Source organism: Tauraco erythrolophus, chromosome 4 (genome assembly GCF_009769465.1).
Source record: "Tauraco erythrolophus isolate bTauEry1 chromosome 4, bTauEry1.pri, whole genome shotgun sequence".
Classification (NCBI taxonomy): Eukaryota; Metazoa; Chordata; class Aves; order Musophagiformes; family Musophagidae; genus Tauraco; species Tauraco erythrolophus.
The window spans coordinates 26,572,587-26,595,778 of NC_141468.1; the positions used below are offsets into that span (position 1 = coordinate 26,572,587).

Here is a 23,192-nt window from a genome sequence, read left to right on the forward strand (position 1 = left end):
GAAGTCCGGTAGGGACTGGAGGAGGTGAGAAGGATCATTTTAGGGTGGAAAGTAATTTTAAGGGAACTAGAAGATTCTAATCAGTACTCGTTTAATATCTTTTTCAACTCATTTAAAAGATCCAATTGCTCCATAAGAAGCAATTTCCATAAAAAGCAGAATCTGCTTTCCTGTTTTATTCAGCCTCTGAGTTAAAACTCGCTTAGACTATACCAGTCAAGAACTCGCTGTCCTCCTTCCCACATTTTTGTGCAGGATAAGTGGAGAAGGTGATAAAGAATTACATATTGATGAACCAGAAAAAAAAATCTGAATTGGTATATGGAGAGTCTTGGCAGACGTTTCTTACCATAGTTGACATAAGCTAACTGTGCTGCAGATGTATGACTAAATGCAATTTGTAGTTGTGAACATACTCTGTTTCTCTGGTCAGGATGATAAATTTCGTATGTATGTATGCTGCACCAACTAAACCATGCTCTGTTGTTAGCAGATGAGTCCACATGAAGATTTTTAGGCAAACTGATGCTCAAAAGTACTGGAAGAAAATATACATTCACCTGTTTGTTTGGCCCACAGAGGCAGAACATGAAACTGAAGTTCTTCAAAAATAAGTAAGAATTCAGTACTTTCTGCAGCACTAGACGTGATGACAAAGCCTTATATAAGGTTAGGTTCTTCAGCGCTAAGTCATTAGGGAGTCTTTCCTTAAATTCCTTTGCAGTTTGAGTGTAATTTGTCTTGGATAAAATAAACAGGAAGGTTCTAGAGTCGAGTCACTGAAACCTGAAGGCTCAATATTTAGCAATCCAAGTAAGTCATACTTTTGAATAACTAGACTAAGCACTCAACTCTTCTGAAACAGCAGCCCCTCCACCTCCCCCACCCCAGGCAGCCCCTGTTGCAAGAAGTTAGTCCTCCACAGGTACTTTCCCCATGCATACAGTAAGGCTATGATTTGACAGGCAGGACATTACTTCTAAAATATTCATGAAGTATTGTTGGCTTTTCCCTTTAGGGAAAAAAAATCACTGTGATATAGTAGAATTGGATTAGTAATTCTTAGAAACATGGTTAAGATGTCTGCACAGCAGTTGTCTTGTTCCACTGGGGACCACGTGATAACTGGTGCTTTCAGATACCCTTTGACATTTGCTCCCCAGTGAGTTGATCTGACTCTAACAGCAGCAGGAGATTCATCAAGTTTTGTGTTTTTATTTCTCTGGGTGATGTTGTAGGAATAGCTAACTGTCTTTGGGCGCCTTAATCATACTTTTACTTGTAGTCTTAAGTTTGGATTTCAGCATAATTAACTCTGAATTTCAACTATTTGTAAGGATAGTTCTGGAGGATGACTGCAATCTGTAAGCTATAAACCTTGTACTGGCACCCAGAACTCCAATATACTGTGACTCTAACTAGTTTCTAAAATCTTGTTAAACTACTTTGCATAGAGACACACTGTATCAAAAATTCAGTTTCTGGTACAGGCAGGAGAGATAAGATTGTACAATCAATGTATGCTCTTTTAAGGGCCTTAGCGCAGGATGTCCTATTTGTGGTACCTTGAATGTGACGTCCATGTTTTCCTGCTGTTGCCAGCATGGTATGGAGATGAGGAACCTTTCAAGAACACAAAGGTGTTTGCAAGGTAAGTTACTAAGAGAAACTTGACTGTGTGCAGTGTCTCTCAGACAACTAAGTGCTTGAGAGTGCTGCTACTTTTTTTTTTTAGACTGTGCAAGTGTTCCTGTATCTTCCAATCACGTGTGCAGAAGACACGTTTAGCTATTTCCTGATGTGTCTTCCTCTTTTTCTGCCTTGATATCTTCCAGTGTTTATCTTTTTTATGAATAACTTTTCTGTTGATACATAGAGAAATCATAGACAACGGTCTCAAAAGCAATTTCCTGGCAGCTTTTGCAGAGGTGAGGTCAGTGTTATAGAAGAAATGGAGCCAGATTCTTCTGAGAGATGGACAGCTAAAAGGATGAAACACTAAAGTTGCAAGTTGCAACTAAAGGAAACTCCAACTGGATATCAGGGAAAAAACCTTGTGTTAGTGAATATGGTTAAGCACTGGAACAGATTGCTCAGAGATTTTGCAGAATCTGCATCCCTGGAGGTGTGCAGACCTGGATGGCCAAAGCCCTGGGCACTGCAGTAGTTGTAATACAGCAACTTTGATGGCTGACCCTGCTTTGAATAAGAGTTTGGACCAGATAATCTCTACAGATCCCACCCATCCTAAATTTTTCTGTGATTTTTGTGCATGAGCAATACACAATGGTGTGTACTTGCACTGTATGCTTGATGCTTCCAAGAAATTTTGGATTGATTATTTGGGCATATGCGTACCAACTGTATGATGTATTCAGACATGGACAGGAAAACAGATGTGTCTCAAAAGCGTGGGACACACTGAGCTTTGGCGACATTACCCAAAAATAAGCAACTGTTAGGAAAATCCTAGAAAGAATTATGCTTAGGTGTATTAGTTAGGGAGGGATAGGGCAAGCTTATTTTGTGACATGATCCAGAACCATGAATGGAATATGACTGTCAAAACAGAGGAGAAGCTGGACTGCAGCAATGCCACATGCCAGTGCACTGGAACGTACGGGCTGTTGTCACAGCTGAAGTTGCAGAGATGCTGCTGGTACTGTAAAGGACGTTGGAAATAACCTGTATGGTGGGAAATACTCATGGGGACAGAGTTGGCTTTCAATGATGTCAGAATACCCTTCCTAGTTAATCTCTGCCTGCTTTCTAGTGTTTTAATCGGCTCAATGCACTTGTTACAATTCAGCCAACTTACTATGTATTTCCTTTAAATATATAGCCTGTTATTTGCTTGATTCCAGGTAGTTGTAACCATATGGGAAGCTACATGTTTTGGGGGAGATCGTTGTAAAACAAATATTCCTGAAGAACAGTGACTTCAGCAAAAGCTATACCTCTGGAATAGCTGAGTTAGATCCTTAGTGGGTTTATTTGTGATTCTCAGAAAGCTTACTGCAATTTTAAAGTAGCAATTTAAATATAACCTTTTAGGCATCTGTAGAGAGCTTGAATTATTGCTTCATACGCTACATGTTGCCCAGCCTCAGTTATGCAGTCTTCATCCACATCATAATAGTAAGCCCTTGGAGGCTCAAAGTTTTGCTTAACAGCTTAGCATGTTGGAGGCAAAACTTGTTCCAGTGTTTAGTTTAACCAGTAGTTTTAGGTGTTGATAGTCAACTAGGCGACTTTGCTTTGTCTGTGCTTGCTTGTTTTCATCATCTCTCTCTACTTTTTTAACTAGACAGAAGACAGTTAACATTGTTATTTCATTCGTTTTTCCTCCTTTGTTTAGGAAAACTTTGCTCCTTGTGAGGGTGGGAAAAAATAGGAAGTTGTAGAAGACTAAGGCAATAAAATGAGTATGGAAAACACTTCAGTTTATTATGTGCATATTGCAATATTTGTGATCGCATGTTTGGACTTTGGGAAGAGAGAGAGATGATGGCATTTTAATTTTCTCTGTTGTGATATCTAGAACAAGATGTTTTGATATAACTGATTTTGAAAGGGGTGTTCTAGATGTGGAAGATGTAACTCCTGATAGGCAACCTGTTTCATGTATCACCTGGAACAGCTCCACTGGGTAATAGGAGGAAAAAAAAAATCCAACAGAATAATTCCCACCTGTAATCCTAAACTTCACAGATTTTTTTTTCTCCAGGGTTTTTGAGATTTTTAACTAGATGAAAGGCAAAGATGTAATTTTAGTTTAAACTTAAACATTTTTTCTGGTATCAGCAGTAATACCAGTGTATCTTCCAAGAGCTGTATGATATGTAGTTTCTTACTTCACTTCCTAGATTACTTGGATGCCTAATTTTTATATATGTTAGGATGGTAGCCATTTAAGGGAGTGAAATGACTCTTGGAACAATAGCTTGTAATATGTTAATGAAACACATCATGCTGCAAATACTTGTCAGAAGTAAGCATAAATTGAGAGGAGTTCATTGGTTCCATTTCTACACTTCATAAATTTGGGAATGAATTTCAGCAGGCTGAAGTGAAAGTGTTCCCAGTAGATTTTTAATGAACCCTCAGGAATAACTCAAGTACGAAAACGCATCTTCACTCACTTATCTGCAGCCCATGTTACTCTGAAGGCTCGTCTCTGGTTGGTGTTGTACCCGGTTAGGGGTTTCTTAAAGCTCTTTGCTCCATCTTTTCTTTCTTTTTGTACTTGTCTATGAAAATCTGGCACAGGACATTGCCCCTTGGTGCTTGGATCGCATGGAGCTTTGTCCTTGCCTTGCAGCTGGCCAGTTTCAATGCCAGAAACCTTGATGAATTTGGTACTTCAGACTTCTGCTATTAGTTCACAACGAACTAATTGCATTTATGTCTTTTTTTCGCCTCTATTTCTTAACATGTACATTTTTCAAGTCTAAGCAGAAACTAAGCACAATGTGTGATTAAAGTTTTGTCTTGTGTTAGGATGTCAGTAGGGAAGGGGTTTCATCAAGTGTAAAAACTGGTTGACAGACTCCATCCTCTCCTTCATTCCCGTAGACTAAGTTTTAAATTGTTGTTTCAAAGTTGTTTACTGTGTACGTAAAACCCAAGCAGTTTAGTAACCAAACACTTACCAAACTGTATTTATAACATTATTTTCCTAGACCATATTCCCTCAATTGGTGTTTTCTAAATAAATGGTCATTGAATCCTAGTAATAATTCGTAAAGCTAGATTTCCTGTAACTGTGTGGTGCTTTTTCCTGGTCTGTTTTCTTTTGTTAGCTCCTAATCAGAAATTTAAGACTTCTACAATATTTATTTAATCTTGATCCAACTCATTTTTTTTTCTCCTCTGCACTGAGTTTAACAAATGCACATATCCCAAAATACTGTGTCAATCCAGTTCCCTTTCAAACCTTAATGAACAATCTATGACAAGCTAATATTTATAACAGTTCTAGACTTAGTAATATATTTATCAGAAAAAAAGTTAGTAGATGCTGTACTGTTCTCTGAACAAAGACATAAGTTAAAATTTGGAGATGTATTGCTGTGTTCCTGTCATTCCAGAAGAAAACCCTGGCACTGGTTTAAGTGCCTTAATCTCTAACAAGCATCAGAGAAGAAATGAACACGATTGCTTGTTGACTGATTCCTGGGTTGAGTTGAGACTCAGCAGAATATTGTTGCTATACAATGATTTCCACATTTGGGTTACTTTATCAAGGCAAAGGGCAGTTATTTCTTCTATCAGAACTCTTTGGCAAGTGACAACCTGCTGAGCTTGGCTCGAACTTGACTCTCCCTCACTTGGATCTCAGACCATCTGTCCCTGCTCCACCCGCTTTGCATCCAATGCTGTTGCCTTTTCCTGCCAGTCTCTTGTTGTTTTATCAAACCTGGTTCCACAGCGTGCCCCAGGAATTATTGCAGTCTAAATTGATAGTAAAAGACTCTCAAGTTTTCTGTCACTCTTTCCAGCCTCATTCCCACAGGTGTACTATGCTTTCACTTCCTAGCAGGGAAACGGGACTGTTGATGTAAGAAAGGAATACTGAGGTTTCACAGGCATGGTCTGTTCTGGTAAAAACTCATGAATTGTACCATGAGTACAGAAAAGAACATCTTTTTAGAAAATTAATCATAGGTAAGTCTTCAGATTCACATGTTTTTGTAATGAAAGTACTTGCATTTGAAGTGACTTTTTGCCTAACCTGATTATTTGGATTGTTACATTGGAGAATGTCTTGAGGCCTTTGTTCTTCATTATTTGATATATGTAGGCTGTCCAAAAAGAGAAGGGAAATAAAATGTGCTTGCTGTGTGCTGTACAGAGTAAAAATGAATATCTTGGAGGTAACATTACCAGTGGATCCTCTCTGCTATACTGCAAACTAAAAAAAAAAAATTCCCTCCCGGGGAATGAGTTGTAGTAACTGCTTATATTTATTGTTGAGCTGAATATACATGTATGGAGTAAACAAATCTGTAGTATTATACCGTACAACCTCATTGTTTGTTGTGATTCATTTGGTTTACTCATGAAGAGAGAGCAGGTTATCAATATATCCAGCATGATACAGAGTCATGTTTCAACTGGCAGACAGTCAGCTTTGTTTTCAATATTCTGTCCTGTTTAGTATTCAGAGCATGGAGGAGAACGTGATGTAAGGGAATTGGTTTGCTGTTTTACTGACTGACTCAGCCATTTAACTCTGTTCCCTCAAGGCATCAAAGACTGCAATAAAGGAAATACATTTTGCCAATAACTTTCTATGGAAATAAGTGCAGCTTAATAACTTTTTAGATTAGTGCCAACATTATTGCACAGTGGAGAACACCTTAATTAAACTTATCTTTTGGTTTTTGTTTCCTCTAAGTCTATATTACTGATACTGAAATCTTATGTAAATCTAACCTCTGATTTATAATTAGAGATGAGATTCTTTTATTATTTTTTTTTAAATTGAAACTTCAACTGAAAGGTGATTTCTTTCACTACTATTTCTTGTGGGAAAGCAGAATTTTGCTATGACTTTATTCCTCCTTATTTTTAAGTGGGATAAGTGATAAGGTTAAGGCCAGACTTCTCTAGATTTTTATGCTCTATTTTCACAGAACTTAATTTCTCCCAGTGCTGTGTATTATGCATTGCAATGTGTCTGATGGTCCCCGTTGCTTGCACAAAAGGGCTGTACGAGAAATTAATTGCTAGGATATACCTGTAAAGTACATGAAGTTTTCAGTTAAACTTCGTTTTAAAAACCTAATAGAATATCCTAATGCAAGAATGTCAGGGACTTGAACTGCAAAGTTTCTCTATTAATTGATTTGGAAAAATGCATCTGTGTAAATCTGGTGATATGACTAAATTATATCTCAACTGTCTACCTTCTTTTCATGGCAAAAGAAATGAGCAGGTATTTGCAGTGGTGAATAATTGCATCTTTGGAAGACAATGGTACTGTGCACATTAGGTAGAATTTGAAATAACTCAAGTGTAAGTAGCTTGTGTTGAATGTAGGAAAAGTTGGATCACAGACATTATTCTGCTTGGAAGGAGGATTGAGCTGAAGCTGATTTAGATTTCTAGTCCCATTTGAGAATTGTGGTGTCTATCCATGAGTGGTGAGGGGAGGAAGGAAAAGGGGACTCGAGCATGGACAATGTTGTGAGCCTCTGAGGAGGGCTGTACTGGACCCAAGTTGACACCTGGGCATCATGGGAGAGATACCAGAATGACCATGTAACACCAGGTCCCTTTTTCTAAGTGAAACCTATGGTTGAATGAGATCTACGTGTGCATGTGAGCTGAGATGAATCCAAAGGTGAAATCTTCTGGATCCTCTTTGAAGTATCTGTGAGGAAGAAGATATACAAGGAGAAAATTGATTTATGAAAGCTGAAAGACTGCAAAATTTTGAAAACAGTAGAAAACTGGGAAGACAAAGATACAGCACAGGTTATGTTTGTAAAGAAATCATTGAAGATCCTGATGAAAGCTATTCACATCAGTGAATAGTTTATGTAGTTTACGTTGGGTGGATGTATCTACGGGGAGATGTTATAAATGGTGTAGTTTCTGCTTTGATTTTGAGTAATGTAGATTCAAATGTTAAGGGTACAGTTTTATTCTTGAGGTGGTTGTTCTGCAGGGTGTTCTGCCTTTCTGCTGAGAACCTGCCTGATAGAAGAGAAGGAGGAGAGGTGAGATGGAGAGCAGCATGCTAGAAGCTGTGTGGTCACCAAAGCTGGAGGCAGGAGTAAGGAAAGAGAGGAGAGCAGATGTGGAGGCCCTGGGTTATTGCTAGGAAAGGGATAATTTTGAGGATTGAGAGGGAAAATGAAGGGGATGTTGGGGAGCAGTAGGGGCAGGCCAGCCCTCAAGGGGAGGCAAGCTGGGATGCCAGCAGGGGCTGTAGTCGGGATCATGTCTGGAGGCAGCGCTCAGGGTCAGCCTCTGTCTGGTGGTCACCTGGGAAGGCCACAGTAATGAGGCAGGTTCAAAGCAAGCCAAGGATTCATGTCAATGAGCGAGGATTGGGCTGAGCATCAGGGAGGCAGGAGACGGGGTGCTGACAAGTGCTGCGCAGCCACCACAAGAGCTGGGGCAAGCGGCTCCAGGGCAGGAGGGTCAGGAGCTCCCTGCTGCCCTTTTGCATCACAGCTCTTGCCACGAAGGGGCTGATCTCTGACTCGGCCAGAACACCGTACAGCAGAGGTGACAAAACCAGGTGTTATACTCGGAAATGTTAACATACTAATACTGTCCATTATTCAAGTCATCTGAGGTGCAAGCACATATGTGCTGGAGACCAAATTAAAGCTCAGCAGCTGTGGGAATTGTGGTGGCCTGAACTGTGCACATCAGGTCGTAGAAGGACTTGGTGAGAACCAAGGAGCATCTGTGTTGGTTTGCACTATACAGCGTTCTCACAAGGGAAGACAGAATTAACACTCAGGGATGAAATTTGTAGATGATAATTAGTAGATATTGTGATAGCAAATACTGCGACTTCATTTCAAGTGGTTAGGAAGAGGTAAATACTTAGTTAAGTAAAAAAGGAAGGAGAATCCAGAATATTGATTATGAAAGAAAAAACAATCAGATATTTTTTTTTTAATGTATGAAGCTGCTTCTTCCCTAAAAAAAAAAAACAACACAGGAATAAGGATTAGATGGGGAAAAAGATGTTCATAAACAGAAGTAAATTCTAAAAGGTTTGGATGATATGAGTACGTAACGAGCAGAGGAAATCACTTAGCATAGCAAAAAGCAGCACTAGAAATAGGATTAAAATGCAGCGAAAAAAGAGGAAGTTCTGAGTCACTATGAGGAAAAGCCTGACAATAAAATCTGTTAACTACTGTTATAATTTTCCAATTTAACTATTATGAGGATCCCGTTGCTTGGAACCTCTAAAACAGAATGGACAACCATTATTTGTGATATTCTAGGGGGCCTTTTTGAGTACTTCTCCTTTTAAGGGAATTCTAATCAAGTGTTTTCTTGTGGCTTTTAATTATATAAAGATTGCCCAGGGAAATATAACTTTGTATAGAATTAGTATACCAATCTCTTGGGCTTCTCTTAAGAAATGTATGAAATCTGACATTTATTTAGAATGTGAAAACTGTACATTTAGTTTTATATACTGTATTTGGCTTACACATTTTAATGTTATAGCTTACAGTTCTCAGAACTCGTTCTATCTGAAGCTCGTGTTTCCAGAAAGGTGAGTGAATTTGCAGTAACTGATGAATTTGCTTTACCTGTTATGAAGATGCTGGGGAAGAAAGATGTCAACAGATGTTTGAGTGCTGTGTGTAAATTTTTCACAGACTAAAACAATGCTTTGACAAAAGAGGGCACCATAGTCATGTATGGTATATATGTATGTATAACTGAAATAAGTCTGACTGTGGAATGCTCGATCTTGTGTTTCAGATATGTAGGTCAATATGACCAAGTATGTAGACTTGGATAGTATGTCTGTGTGCTTCAGTATAGAAAGGATTAATTGAATCTGGTGTACACAGACATCTAAGAAAACATGTTGGATTGTACTGTGCTCAGGGATCATGTGTTATCTCTGCATCCCTTTTGGAAGGCTTTTTTTTCAGTTTGAGAATTCAATACTAAGTGGAGTACTGCCTAAAGCTGCAACCAGATGTCACTATAAAATCTTATTGCTCATCTGGTAGTTTCAGCTGTGTAAATTAAGCCCTGAGAACTTTCTGCAAACTGACCAGAACAACTGTGATTATCTAGTCTGACTTCCTAATTATGTGCATTTAAAAATGCATCTTGTTCCTTTTTCAAATCCTTCCTTTCTACTGGAACATTTGGTTGAGGAAGATGTTCCTTTGTACTAAGGTCTTCAAATGGTGGCGAGTTTCCTGCACATCTTGATAAGCAGAACCTAGCCGTGTATTTTTTTTTCTTTAAGAATTTTTGAGTGTATTAGATAGACTGCTGGTGTTGAATAGTGCTGTAGCCGTCATGGCTCTTGGATGTTAGAAAAAGATTTGTAGGAGAAAATTAATACTTTCTATTAGACCAGTCTATATGATTGGGGGAAGGGGTGGGGGAAGTTTTAGGTGCGTGAAATAATCAAGTTTCAGATAGAAGCATAAAATTTCAGAGTTAATTGCTAGCTGGGGATAATTGTTCTTCATTGAACAGACTGTGTTAGAGAATAGATAGTTGTGGAAAGTGTACATGGGCATTGGGGAGGACATGATAAAACTTTTACATACTTATTATTTCTCTGGTATAATTTTATAACGCAACACAAAACTAAACTTTCTTAGATTCGTATGAACTGCAATCTTTAGATTTCTGAAAATTAGTTCCCAGAGATAGCTCTGAGAGGCGGGACTGGGAGGTCAGAGATGGAGCACTTTCACGAGAAGTGCTCTCTTTGCTGTTAAGGAGGTGTTTGTGCGAGTTGGTTGCCGTGTGCAGTTGCTTAGTTTCATCCCTGTGGTTTTCATGAGAACATGTGCTGTGCTGGTTCAAAATCATATTATGTGCTGAGAAATAAATGTATTCAGGAGTTAGGATGTGTCTGTCTCAGAGGATGTGATGGCTGTGCAGATGTTGTATTTGTCATTCAGATGGTGTCTAGATGTTGTTTGTGATAAACGGATTCCTAGGCTCATTGAAAAGTGGGAGATAGAAATGTTTGAATGTTCATCTTGAGAGGCTGAGGAAGGATTTCGAAGTAGAAATTTCTCCCCTTACAGATTTCCAAGGAAGGAGAGTATGTGACAAATATAAGTGTACAAGATGAGATCTGGTGATACCTGGGTAGCTCATTCAAAGCTGCAGTCTTTTCACAGCAGTGGTGTCCTTGCCAGACAAAACTGAAAGGCACTTGGGTTAGCGGAGTATTTTTGTTTGGTTGGTTGTTTTTTTTTCTATGGTCCTTGACATTATGGCTCTTTGAGCATCCTAGTTCTACCATACCATAGCTAAACTGGGTTGTGTGTGGTCATGTGTAAAGTACGTGTGTCTGTGTGATGTGACAACATAACTGTTAATGACCTTACAGGCCAGGCTTTACCTCTGTTTCCTTAGGTTCTTCTGTTTCTTGATTGGATTGGAGAAACAGTCAGTCTAGCCAACTACACTATTTCTAACAGTGGCCTTAATCAGATGCCTAGGCAGAGACTGGAAATGGAGCACGTGTATGTGGTAATTCCCACAATTTTATTAATCTCAGGAATTTTCTATACCAGATGGAGAGGAGTGGGGGTTGTATTTAGTGTGTAGCATTTTTGTACATATAATCTGCAATAGATTTCTCTTTCATAAACTTGTCTAGTCTCCCAAGTGGATTTTTGGTATCTACAGTATACTTTGGCAAGGTGTTGATACACGTCTGTTATCCCTAATCTTGTTAAATTTTCTTGACGTTAATTTGTTAGTTGAAGTTGAAGGCATGTCATTAATAAGTGTGAATTTATTGCCGTTAACCTGAAGAGTGATTCAGTGATGTGGACTGTCTGCTCCTATCTATTTCTAGGGAAGCCAGAAAGCTTAGTTCAAAATAACCGTTTGTGCAGCAGTTTATGTATTGTCAATTTATCTTTCCTATCTCTATGAAGAAATGGTATTTTCATGTTTCTGTTGGGATGATGAACTGAGAGAGGGTATGGGTTGACCAAAAGATGCTGATGTACAAGTATAGTAATCAAGTGTAGGACTCTATGATCTTAAATGTCTTTTCCAACCTACAAGACTCTATAGAATGTCTTAGAATATAGAATTGAAGGCAGCCTCAGCACGTTCTCAGATAACATGAAATTGAGAAGAGCACTTGAGAGCAGAAGGGCAGGGCCGTTACTCGGGAGACTCCTGACTTCCTGAACAAAAATCTTCAGATGTTCAGCACAGAGCGCTTTCAGGCTAGAGCCCCATGCATCTTTACGGGCAAGGGACTGACTGGCTGGGTATTCTGCAGCGAAGGACCTGCAGATCCTGATGGAGAGCAAGTAGGGCATGAATTGGGGGAATGAAGGCTCATCTGGAATACTCTGTCCATTTTGGGTTGCCAAATAGAAGAGTGATGTCAACAAACTGGAAGTTGTCTATCGGAGTCCCCACAGATGCTTAGAGAGATGGAAGACATGGTCCACAAGGGGAAGTGGCGAGATCTGGGTTGGTTTAGACTGGAGAAAGTTCACAGATCAACTGCTGTCTTGTAGTCCTTAAGGGGGACAGGGCTATAGAGAAGATGGAACGACTCTTTTAAGAGGTGCACAAGGAAAGAACATGAAAGAATAGTCACATGAAAGTATAGTCACAAGCCACAACACAGAACTTCTAACGTGATATTAGGAGGCCAGGAGGGAACTTCAGAAAAAGCATTGGAGCAGGTTATACAGAGAATCTGCAGTATCTTAGTCCTTGGAGATATGCAGAGCTTGTCTGGACAAGGTCTGGAACAGCAAGATGTATCTTCAGCCTTGCTTTGAGGAGGAGGTTTGCCTAGATGAATTCTACAGGTCTTATCCATCCTAAATTCTCTTTCTCACAGCCTTCACAGGGAAGACAGATGGAGTATGGACACAATTCTGCTTATTAATGGAACTAGATATTTTTTTGTGGAAAATATTTTGTAAAATTATCTAGTTTGATTAAATAATTTTTTAAACATTATCAGAACCCAGAATAAAATGGATACTTTTTTCTGGATTTTATTCCAACTTTTATTGCTATCCTTTCTATTCCTCGAATTTAAGCCAAACTAGTCCTAAAACATGTTGCCACAGAGTGTGATGGACGTGTAACTTGTATTTGCCAGGTGCCAAACAGAAATTACAGTCTCTTAGTTTTGCTTTTATTTCCATCTCTGAGAAGAATAATTTGGCTTTCTTTTTAAATCCATTTCTTCAGAGAAGGGACTATCTTGTTATCTGTGAAACCTTCACATGGTCATTTTTCTTAGAACTGAAAGAAACTGAGAAGTGCATGCGGAAGTTGTATGTGAGGAAAAAGCTGACGTTTGCACAACCAAGGAGGGGTTGTTTGATCATAGCATCTCCTTAGAAAGTGGGCAAAACAGAACATGAATTTCAGCCTTGGAAAGATGAGAGTAGGCTGGAGGAACATGTGTTTTGCTGATGCTTCTGTTAGTTCAAGCAGCTCTGCCGTAGCCTCCTCAGCTACACCTAGAGATCTTTGCTGGCAAAATATCCTGGTGTAGGTTGTTGGCAAAGCTAGCTCTTCACTGCAGTGCTTTAGACGTATGAAAAAGCAGTTTCTGCTTAATTTATTTGTGGAGAATTTCCACAAAAGGAAAAAAACTGGTTTCTTGGAGTAATAGGTCTTCTGACAAATAGTTGTGGGGGTGCACAGTTGACATGGGGTGGAAAAGACGATGTAGATGCACAGGAGGAAGACAGGAGCTGTGCTGTCAGAACTGATGCAAATCCGTTCAGTCTCACACAGTTTGAACTGGTGACGAACACTGTGTGTCGGAGCTGTACTTCTGTCTACGTGTTAGCAGCAGTTACCTCTAAAACGTCACTCCATTTTTATTTCTGGAAAGGCACTGGTAGCTGAGGTTCCCGCCACGGCCAAAGATCACCCTGTGCATCACTGCTGTGCCTAATTTTCATGGTCACCCGCACGAGCCACCATGGGCTTTCTTGGCTGGAAGCATTGCTTGCATAGCTTTCGGGCATGACTAGTCTCCTTGCGGCTCTGGCAACCTCAAGGAAGTCAAGCCGCAGTGCCGGCGTGTGCTCTGCGTGGGAGATGGCCCCAGACAGTGGTGGCACGAGGGACAGCAAAACACAGCTGGCCTCGCTGTAGCGCGTCTACACAGCCACTCCAGACTTGAGAGGAGATCAGTGAAGTCTGCCACACAGAAGAAACAAATACAATAGTCCAAATCGAGCTGATGATTGTCAGCTGAATTCTACAGCGGATCTCAGGTAGTAGGAGTAGGTACAAAGAAAATTATTGCAGCTCACTGACAGCCTCATCTCAGAGGAGCTAGATTTTATTGGGGTGTGATATTTACTGCATTTAGGACAACTACAGAGCAGATTCTTTCTTTCCTAGTGTGGCATAGTCTGTAAAAGGTTGACTTTTTTTTTTCAACAATAAAAAAAAACTACCATTGCTATGAGGAGCTTCTAAGTAGTTAATTTTTTCTGCATTTCTTTATATCTTTTCATTCTTCTTTCCAAAAAATAGGAAAGTCTGATTTATTTGGGATTTTGTGTTTTGTTTGTTTGTTTGGAGTTTTTTTTCCCCACAAAATATTTATTCCTCTTCATTATCAAGTACTTATTTTTCTTTTCCTCTCAGGTGGCTAATGTGAGCTTTTGGAAGCTGTCCTTGGTTCTATATTTTGGTAGTCAGTGTGGTACACTTGAATTCCTTCACATAAATCAGACTTTGCCTTTGGATATTGCCTGTGATTTTTATCCCATCCCCTCTATTCCCTGAAGAAAATCAACCCCTAAACCCTCTGTTCTTCATGAAATGTTTTACGGTCCTGTCAAAGAATTTTGAATATGCTGCTCTGAACAATGAAAATATTTAAAGTTTCAGAATTAACGATACAGAAAATATTTCTAACTTACAATGAAATACCGTATAAGTGGAATTGAATGAACAGTGTGTTATTGCTAGTGTTTCTGGTTTTTAAACAAGTAGCACACAAACGAAAAGTAAATCCCATATTGTGCTTGTTTGATTATAAAGAATGAGAAATTTGTTTGATAAATGCGTTAGCTGATTTTGGAAATCTAATGTTTGATTCTTTGAGGCACTGAATTGTTGCACAATGAGGATGTACACAGCGTAGTCACTGCTGAGTGACAGAAAACAGAATCCTTACAGACACTATTTTACTTGGAATAACTTCAGCTTTAAGAAAATCAAAGAACAGCTAAGGTTGCTAAGTGACAGAAAAATATTTATCCGTTATTTAGAAAATCAAGCCGGTTTATGCAATGAATAGTAAAGGGCAGCATATATTGTGTGCCACCCACATGCTGTATAGGGCCATTATTGTACATGACGAAGACCTGCATAATTCAGCACAGTAACCACAGCTATCACCATGTCTTAGTGCTGAGATTCTCTAATACTATTTATTTAGTCGTCTTCCTCAAAAGAAAATCTCTCCAGTAATTCACTATAATTGAACACTCTCCATCTCTGCTCTGAAACACAAGTAATATTCTTGTTTGTGTAGGCAGATACTGGAAGAAGAGGCAAGGTGGGAGAGAAGGAGGGGAAATGGAGTGAGAGTCACTGTTTATAACCGGCTATTTGCTTTGCAGACTTATTCTCATCAGCGATGTGAGGTGAAGCTCGTTAACAGCCAGTGATGTGGCACAGGTGTGTTGTTTTTGTGGAAGGATAGGATAATGATGGGTTCAGCCTAAGGCTCTGTGCCCTGCCCTTGGCTCTCCCAGAGGAAATATGGGTGTGGCTTTCCAGAGTCCAGCCCTGTGGGTAGAGCCCTCCCCACCCACCACCATGGGTGGGAAGCTAGTTACAGCAGGGCTGGTCAGGGACAAAGACCTGGGTGGCTCTTGAGTCTTGCTCAGCAGTAGAGTGAGTGTTGTTAGATGCTGTCCTGCTGTTTCTAAGGCTCCTTTGGAAAGAAGAAAGCCTGATGTTATGGGATGACCAGTACCCCTGCACAGCTGGGCTGAGAGACCCTGCAGAGGAGGTGCAGGAAGGGAGTTGCTGAGCTTGACATCTTTAAGCATGCTACTGTGGTTGGAGACCAGGGAGATGACAGTTAGATTGGCACTTAGCCAGCTACCTTTCAAGGCAGAGTGAAATCATATGAAACAAAATCTTAAAAAAAAAAAATCAAAAGCCATGTAAAGTGCTGCATGCTCCTTTCGTAGGCATGTAGAGCTTAGGTTGAAAACTTGGTTTGATATGCAAGTGGACTTGTTAAATGTATATGGCCTTGAATGCATGGTCTGTTTGAATCCCTAGGAAATTATTAGTAGTTGAATTTTTATTGTCCTGGAAGTGGTGTGTTAAATTGAGCATCGCTGTAAATGCATTGACCTGTTGTATTGTCCAGGTTTGGTTCTGGCTGAGGGTATGGGCAAGTGGGATGAATTATCCTGTAGCAAAACTCAATTCATGGCATCAGAAAGTTAGTCCTTGGCATAATTTCTACTCTTTTTTCCTTTTTTGTTTTCCTTGACAAAGAGCCTGGCAGGACAAGAAACAAAGTTATGTTCAAAGAAGGGCGTGAGAAGTTGGATGCAAAAGGATTTATCTGTACCTTTGTTTCTGTTCATTTAGGAGATGCAAATTTTTATCTCCTGACTGAAATGGAGGGGAGAGACAGCTGTTTGAGGGAATGCTCATTGGGTTATTTATTTTTCCACTGTTCTCTGCTCTCTAAAAGTGTCCTTTTAGCTGAAGTTGTCCAAAGGCAGCTGCTGCTGTGGAAGGCATTGGACAAAATGGCTTAGTTTTGAAATAATAAAGCTGCTTATTCTTAGGAAGTGTTCAGGGACTTAAGTCATGTTTGGTGCTACAGATCATGTATGTTGCAGCTGAGAATTCGGGGAGCAGCTCTTTAGTTGACTCCTCCCTACCTCTTTCTTTTTGTAGTCTGCATGAGAAATATTTTATCTAGCTCTTTCTGTAATTGCAGTCATCATCTCCTCCTATTTTCCTAAAATATCTGTGTGGTCTGAGAAAGGGTAATTTCACGCTACGCCGTGAGAGTAGAGAAGAAGCAATGCTGGTGCCTGTGTTAAGGTCAGGGGCTCATTGATACCCGCACAGATCGCAGCTCGGAGTGTGAGGGTGTGCGACCTGCGTTATTTCTCTGCTGTATTTCTGAAATTACCACAAGGTGGCAATGGTTCGGGATGTTATTCCTCCGGCAGCAGCTCTTCGGCTGGCTGCGCTCGCCGGGAATAGGGTCAGCCGCAGGCTGCGGTTGCCAGCCAACGTCTGCGGCGGCTGGTTGTGGCCAACACTCAGGCCACGTTTTAAGCTTTTTCATTTAAAAGGCCAAAGTTTTGTAAGGGACAGTTGTGCTGAGAGTTCTGTCTTTGCTGGCTGCTGTGGCTGCGTATGTTTAGAGCAGTTGTGAGCTGCTCTGTGTACTTAGGCAGCGAGCAGCAGATGAAAATGCTCTAGATCTAGCATCAAACTCTGTGAAGTTAGGTTGTTTTCCTTCCTTCTCTCCTTCCCTCCCTCCCTCCCTCCCTGTATTGCTGTTACAAATACATACGTGCTTCATTTTTCCTTCAAAATATTGCAGTTTATTATTTAATGAAGTAAAAACTGTGACATTGGAACAACTCCCTAAACTGCCAGGTCTGTTTGACTTGTGACTTCTTATAAAAATAAGAATTTAAACTCTGTGTAAAATCCATTTATTGAAATTGCTTAAAAGTACAAGGGGAGCTAAACCAGAAATGCCTCTAGGTTTTCATATCCAAGTTTCACTTTAGAAGGGAAAAACCAAATCTTTAAATTAGTGCTCAGAGGAATATATTGGGGGATATAAAACTCCTTTGAAATGTTAAATGCAAGGTCAGAATATTTTAATACTTAAGTGCTTTAGGCTCTTTTGATACCTTTGTATTACTCTCTAAATTATGAAAAGTTAAATTGCTACTGCAACGTGAAAAAGTTATTCTTAATTAAATAGCTCCTTGAGAAGTTTATTCTATCTTAAATACATTTTCATTCTTTAATAGTCTACTAAGGTTAGTAAGAGAAAAGTAAAAAGTAGATGTTACCTTCTGTAACACAGGGATGGAGGGGAAGAGAAATTTTTTATCTGTTGTGTGGCTGCAGTAAAGTAAAAGCAAATCAGAGGGCAGTTAATCTTGTTTTCCCTTACAGTTGTCTTTGCTTATCTTCAGTCATTCTGCAGAATGCAATCAGACCTGATATTCTAAGTCGCTGGAATTTAGTTATACATTCTCCCATGAAGCAGCAGTTGTTATTTATGAAGTATCACACAGAGTTGCGACAACAGATTTCCCACCACTGAGAATGTGAAATCCAGATAAGCAATATGAAACTGAAACGGGTTGGTGGAAAGCAACAGAATAAGTGAGCCTTTGCTGTATGCTTCAGGTGATATTCACAGTTCAGTTTACATTTAGGGGTACATGTAGTAATGTCAATTTTTATTTTGATGTTCATGGTTCTTTCTATTAGAATTAAAATGCGGACACAGACACTGATGGTGAAGATGTGAAGAAGTAGTGAGAGACTGAAAGCAAAGGTCTGACGTGTATGGGTCTTGCACGGAGGAAAGGGCACGTGCAGTGGAAGGATAATCCTACTGCAGAAGGATTTTGAGCTCCTTTATGTGAACTCTTACCAGAGAGAATCTGGCCAGGCTTATTGCCCTTAAGTTTAAGAATTTCTCTTGGGATTCTGGTGATGCATGATGTCCTCATCTCTTGTTCCTTGTTAACCAAGATGGACAGCTTCAAAGGTAGCCCAGACTTGTATAGGTTAAGCTGTTTGGCAGTGTCCAAGAGTTAATGTCCTGTACAGACACCTATTTCTCTTCATTTGCTATTATGGTATTCTACTGCAATTAGATTTCCTTTTTTTTCTTCACATTTCTAAGCTACTACTTTTACTGTTAGTTTTGGGTTTTTTTTTCATTTTTAAAGGCACTTCACTGGAAATTCAAGAGTGTTAATGAATCCATTGAAAATGACCAACATAAAATGAAAGATGAGTAAGAATTCACTGTATGCTCAATATTCTAACAAATAAAAGAAAAACAGAGGAACTGTATATACAACAGCAGACTACTATACATTTTCTATATCTTGGCAGTTAAAACAACTGTGTCTCTATATATGACAGTACTTGGACCTGTAAAATAGACTTCAGATCATCCTTAGTGCAAGGTACAGCTTTTCATATTTTCCATTAGAATTCTTACTATTTTTTAGTTTTACAGGAGAACTTTATTCCCCTACATATCCAGATTTTGCACTGAAACATAAGTAATTAAAGAAATGTACAGTAATCCTAAAATGCCGCTCAACCCTTAGAATTGCTTACTACCTGAAGTAGTGAATATGAAAGCCATATAGAAATATTTTAAAGGCATTTCAGTTTGCTGAACTATGATGGTTAGAAAGGAGGAAGTCAGATTTAAATTTATATTTCATTGCCTTATTCATCATAATGTTTTTGTTTGATATGTGGGTAATAGACAAGCAAATCACCTAAAGAATGAAGTCTGCAAGCATGAGAACACATTTCCATAATTGCCTTGGCAGGAAGCCCGCGTGTTCTCGTGGCAGAGCTGTGAGTATTCCATGGGATGAAGGAGCTGCTTGCTCAGCAGTGGTACACCGTCTGTGGGAGTGCTGGCCTCTTTTTTAAGTCCCCTATGAGAACAAGTGTGTGCTGAAAAAAGCATCAAACCATCTTTAATTATTTGCATTTTTTGATATCTCAAGTTGTCTAATATCTTTAGAAAATAAAAGAAGAATAAGGGGAATCAAAGAAAGGGAAGGATCTGTCCTGCATATCTGGGAATAAAGTTTGATTTCTGTTAGAAATAGCTAAAATTGTTGTGCAGATTCTGTGCAAGGAACAGATGTCTGGCAGACAGGTGGAGAGATGCCATTTTTGGTGTATGTGCAGACATGATACAAATACTTCTCTCCCGTTGGTTTTTAACTAGCAGTGGTACAGGCTGGCAATGCGTCAGTGTTGGGCTGCTGCTCTTAAGAGCTCATGCAGGAAATTTTTCCAAGTCACAGCAACTCTGAAGTTTGCTTGTTTCAACGGGAGGTCTTTTCTCTGTAGGGGTTTCTTGGGGCTTGTTCTGTATTGCTAATTGTTTTGTTATGGTGAGGAACAGAATTATCATTTATTTTTAACTAGCTTGGATTTTTTCCAAAGGCATGGTTCTTTGGCTTTGCATTGCTACTGCCTGCATTTTGCCGTTTTTCAGAGGATCTCATATCAAGTATTTAGATGATATCTATACTATTGTTACCTGTGAAAACAGAACAGCTTTCAGGTTTGCGTTCAGTTTGGAGACTTTTGCAGTAGATTGCTACGTGTTTGATAGAACCACATGACTTGACAAACTTTGCAACTTTATGTAGTATTAAAATCCTCCCTTCATATGAAGGAAATAAAGATTGTCCAAGATAGACACATTATCAGGATAGTAGTAATTTTGCTAATCTTGTAACAGTGGTGTAGCTTAAGTGGCTTCGAAGTATTGACACTAGAGATCTGATAGCCTAAGGTCGCCATACTTAACTGTAGATGCCAAAAAGTTCTGTAAGAAATGGTGATGTGATCGGGGTAATGTTATTTGTTGCAGGTTGGCCATTACAAACATAACTTTCTGCCCTCTGGAAAATATTTTCAGTTTCTGGCTATACATTTATTTATTTGTTTATTTTTAACTAACCAGAATACAGGAGGGATGAAAAAACTTTTCAATGACTTCTGTTTGAATTTTTGTAATGTTAAAGTACAGGAATACTCACTGGAATAAAGGCTTTACATTAGTTTTAAAGTTCTGGGAAAGCAAAGCAACTATTTTTATGTTTTTAACTGTTGCTTTGTTATATTAGTATGTTAGTGGCAGTCTCCTTTGATGTGACATTCTAACTTCTCACAGATTTGATAAGGAGAAATATCTTGCTAAATATTTCAAGAGTTGATAGGAACCTTGGCAAAAGACCTGTGTCTGATCCCTGGAGAGCTTTCAGATTTTGTGTTTTCCCATAACATTACACTGATAAAAATGGGTTGATTGCAAGGTTTAAGCATGTAATGTTCTCTACTAGGAGTCCGCTTTCAAAGTGGACTCTCTTTTGATACGAAATCCACCAAATGTAGTTTGGTATCAGTCTTGGAGCCTTGTGGCTGCTGTTCCCTGAGAATTAGTTGTTTCACATCATTCATAGTGATATAACATCGATGGGTATCAGTCTATTTTCTTCACATTGAGCATATTTACTAAAACATGGCAATGTTGGTGCCTAGTTACTCAGAAAAATGGAGGCATCTCAGTTGTTATTTACTTATTTGAAGGCTGGAAAATTGAAATATTTGAATACTGGAGCTAAGAGCTATATTTTGTTAGCTGGTGCTGCTGCCAGGGGGAACATCAGCCATTTTGTTCAGCATATGCATATAAAATATTGCTCTGAAGAAGTATCCATGCAGACTTACCTTGTAGCATCCCAAGGACACAAGGGAAAGAGGAGAGGTTTAATTGCATGCTGCGCATGTGCATGAGTTGCTGCAGCAACCTGGCTTGCCCAGGGAGGACCTTGAAGAGCTGCAACTCATTAGGGAGCCAGCTGCCCAGGGAGCCTCTGCCTTTTCTTCCCTGTTTACATCTTCCCAATGTGTATAGTACTGCATATTTTTACTTCAAGACTAACTGCATTTATTATTGTTCTCTCTGCTCTCCTTTTTGTCTTGCATAGCTCAATAAGCAGCAGCTACAGATACTGAAGGAACGTTTCCAGGCCTTTTTGAATGGGGAGACGCAAATCGTAGCAGATGAAGCATTTTGCAATGCTGTGCGAAGTTACTATGAGGTAAGTACGTGCTTTGTTTTCTGTATTGTTTAAAAAGTTAATAGGATCTCTTTTAATGAAGCTACAAGGCAATGAATTTTAAGTTTCAAAGGCTGTGAACTTCCAGACCTTCTAGAAACGGCTTCTTCCTACTCCAACTTTGCTGTTTTAAAAGTTGAAATCCACTGCCTGGGCACATGAGATAAACTGAAGTGGAAAATATCCACCCTTTTTGAAGAAGGGAGGTGGAGAAAGACAAAATGAAAACCCTCTGATGCTAAAATTCTTTCTGACAGTGTTCAATACAACTAGACACCACTATCTTTATCTCCATATGTCGGTTACCTCTTTTAATCACCACTTCAGTTGTAAGTTACTATCTTGAGAAATATGTCTTCTGATTTTCGGTTATGGTGCAGAGATTTTTAGAGAGAAGCAGCCTGTTCCCTTCTTTCTGTGCAGCTGGGCTAGCTCTCGTGTTCTGCTGTGACCTCCCAGGCATGTTCAGTGCCTATGGCCACCAGTGCAGATCTTTATGTGTGGTTTTAATTGCTTAAGGGACAGGTCTTATTCCAAACTAGGAGGACAGTTCACTGTCCTTTTTGTAACATCAGCAGTAAGTGGTTAGAGAATTTGTTTGCTACTCTTAGCAAATAGTACTGTGAATTCATTTTGTCTCATCTAACTTCAGACTTACTCAAAGAGTCACGAGTGCTGTATGTTAAACTTGTATTTCTTTAGAAAGGTCTTCCTCCATATTTCACTCTATCACATCTTTTTTTTTTTTTAATTGTTTTAGCTTCATTTTTTTATGTATTGTTTGTCCTTTTCTCTGTCAGCTATTCTTTACTAGTGAATGAAACTTCTTCATGGAGGAAAAGATGTGACTTATAGCTTGGTTTTAACTACATTAAATTATGTTGCACAAAATAAAGAGGAGACAGGAGTGGACAAATGGTTTTCCTGTTGTACAGAAATGTGAGAAGTCAGTGAGAGTTTCTCCAAATCATGGTCTGATCAGTACTGTGGCAGTTGAAATGAAGGAAATCTCATAAAAATGTTTGTGGAAGGATAGGGATGGGTCTAACTTGGTTTACAAGTCTGCAAGTGAAACAAGAACATGAACGTTCACAAAGTACATAGGGGTGTGAGAACAGCATAGAAGTTGTTAGAAAGTAATTCTCTTTTCTATGTAACTAATGAAGAAGTTAAAGCTGGGAAGGACAGTTTGGAAGATGGTGCAGGGCAAGGCTGAGCTAGTTAGCTGCCCAACAGTAGATTTCAGAGGAGTGTGATGTCTCAAGATGCTGAACCTGGGGTAGAATTGGAAGAGACATAATGTTTATGGTTCTTTCTTTCAGCAAGCTGTGTAAGAAGCTTGATGTGTTGGAGGAAGTAGCCTGCCCTTTGGAAATGATGCAATAGTGAATAAAAATGATTTTAAATTAAATGTCTAAAAAGTAACTGTGCTGTTAAGATTCACTTTGTGTGTCTTGTTAATGAGATTTTTTTTGTCACATCGAGAACTATGTTTTTAGACATATCTGCTGTTGCACTGAAGGGCTACACTTAATAATCTTAAAATAGCCCTTTAAAATGAGAGACTCAAATTCTCCAGCT

At 39.3% G+C, this 23,192-nt stretch overlaps 1 protein-coding gene across 16 annotated transcripts in view; it reads left to right on the forward strand.

Moving 5' to 3' along the window:
* Window positions 1–23,192, forward strand: part of CADPS2 (calcium dependent secretion activator 2) — a 333,015-nt gene that overhangs the window by 47,712 nt on the left and 262,111 nt on the right. For all 16 annotated transcript variants that reach the window (XM_086609733.1, XM_086609731.1, XM_086609742.1 and 13 more), the window contains exon 2: window positions 21,480–21,593. In XM_086609733.1, coding sequence (XP_086465859.1) covers window positions 21,480–21,593 — 114 coding nt within the window. The remainder of the gene's footprint in view (window positions 1–21,479; window positions 21,594–23,192) is intronic.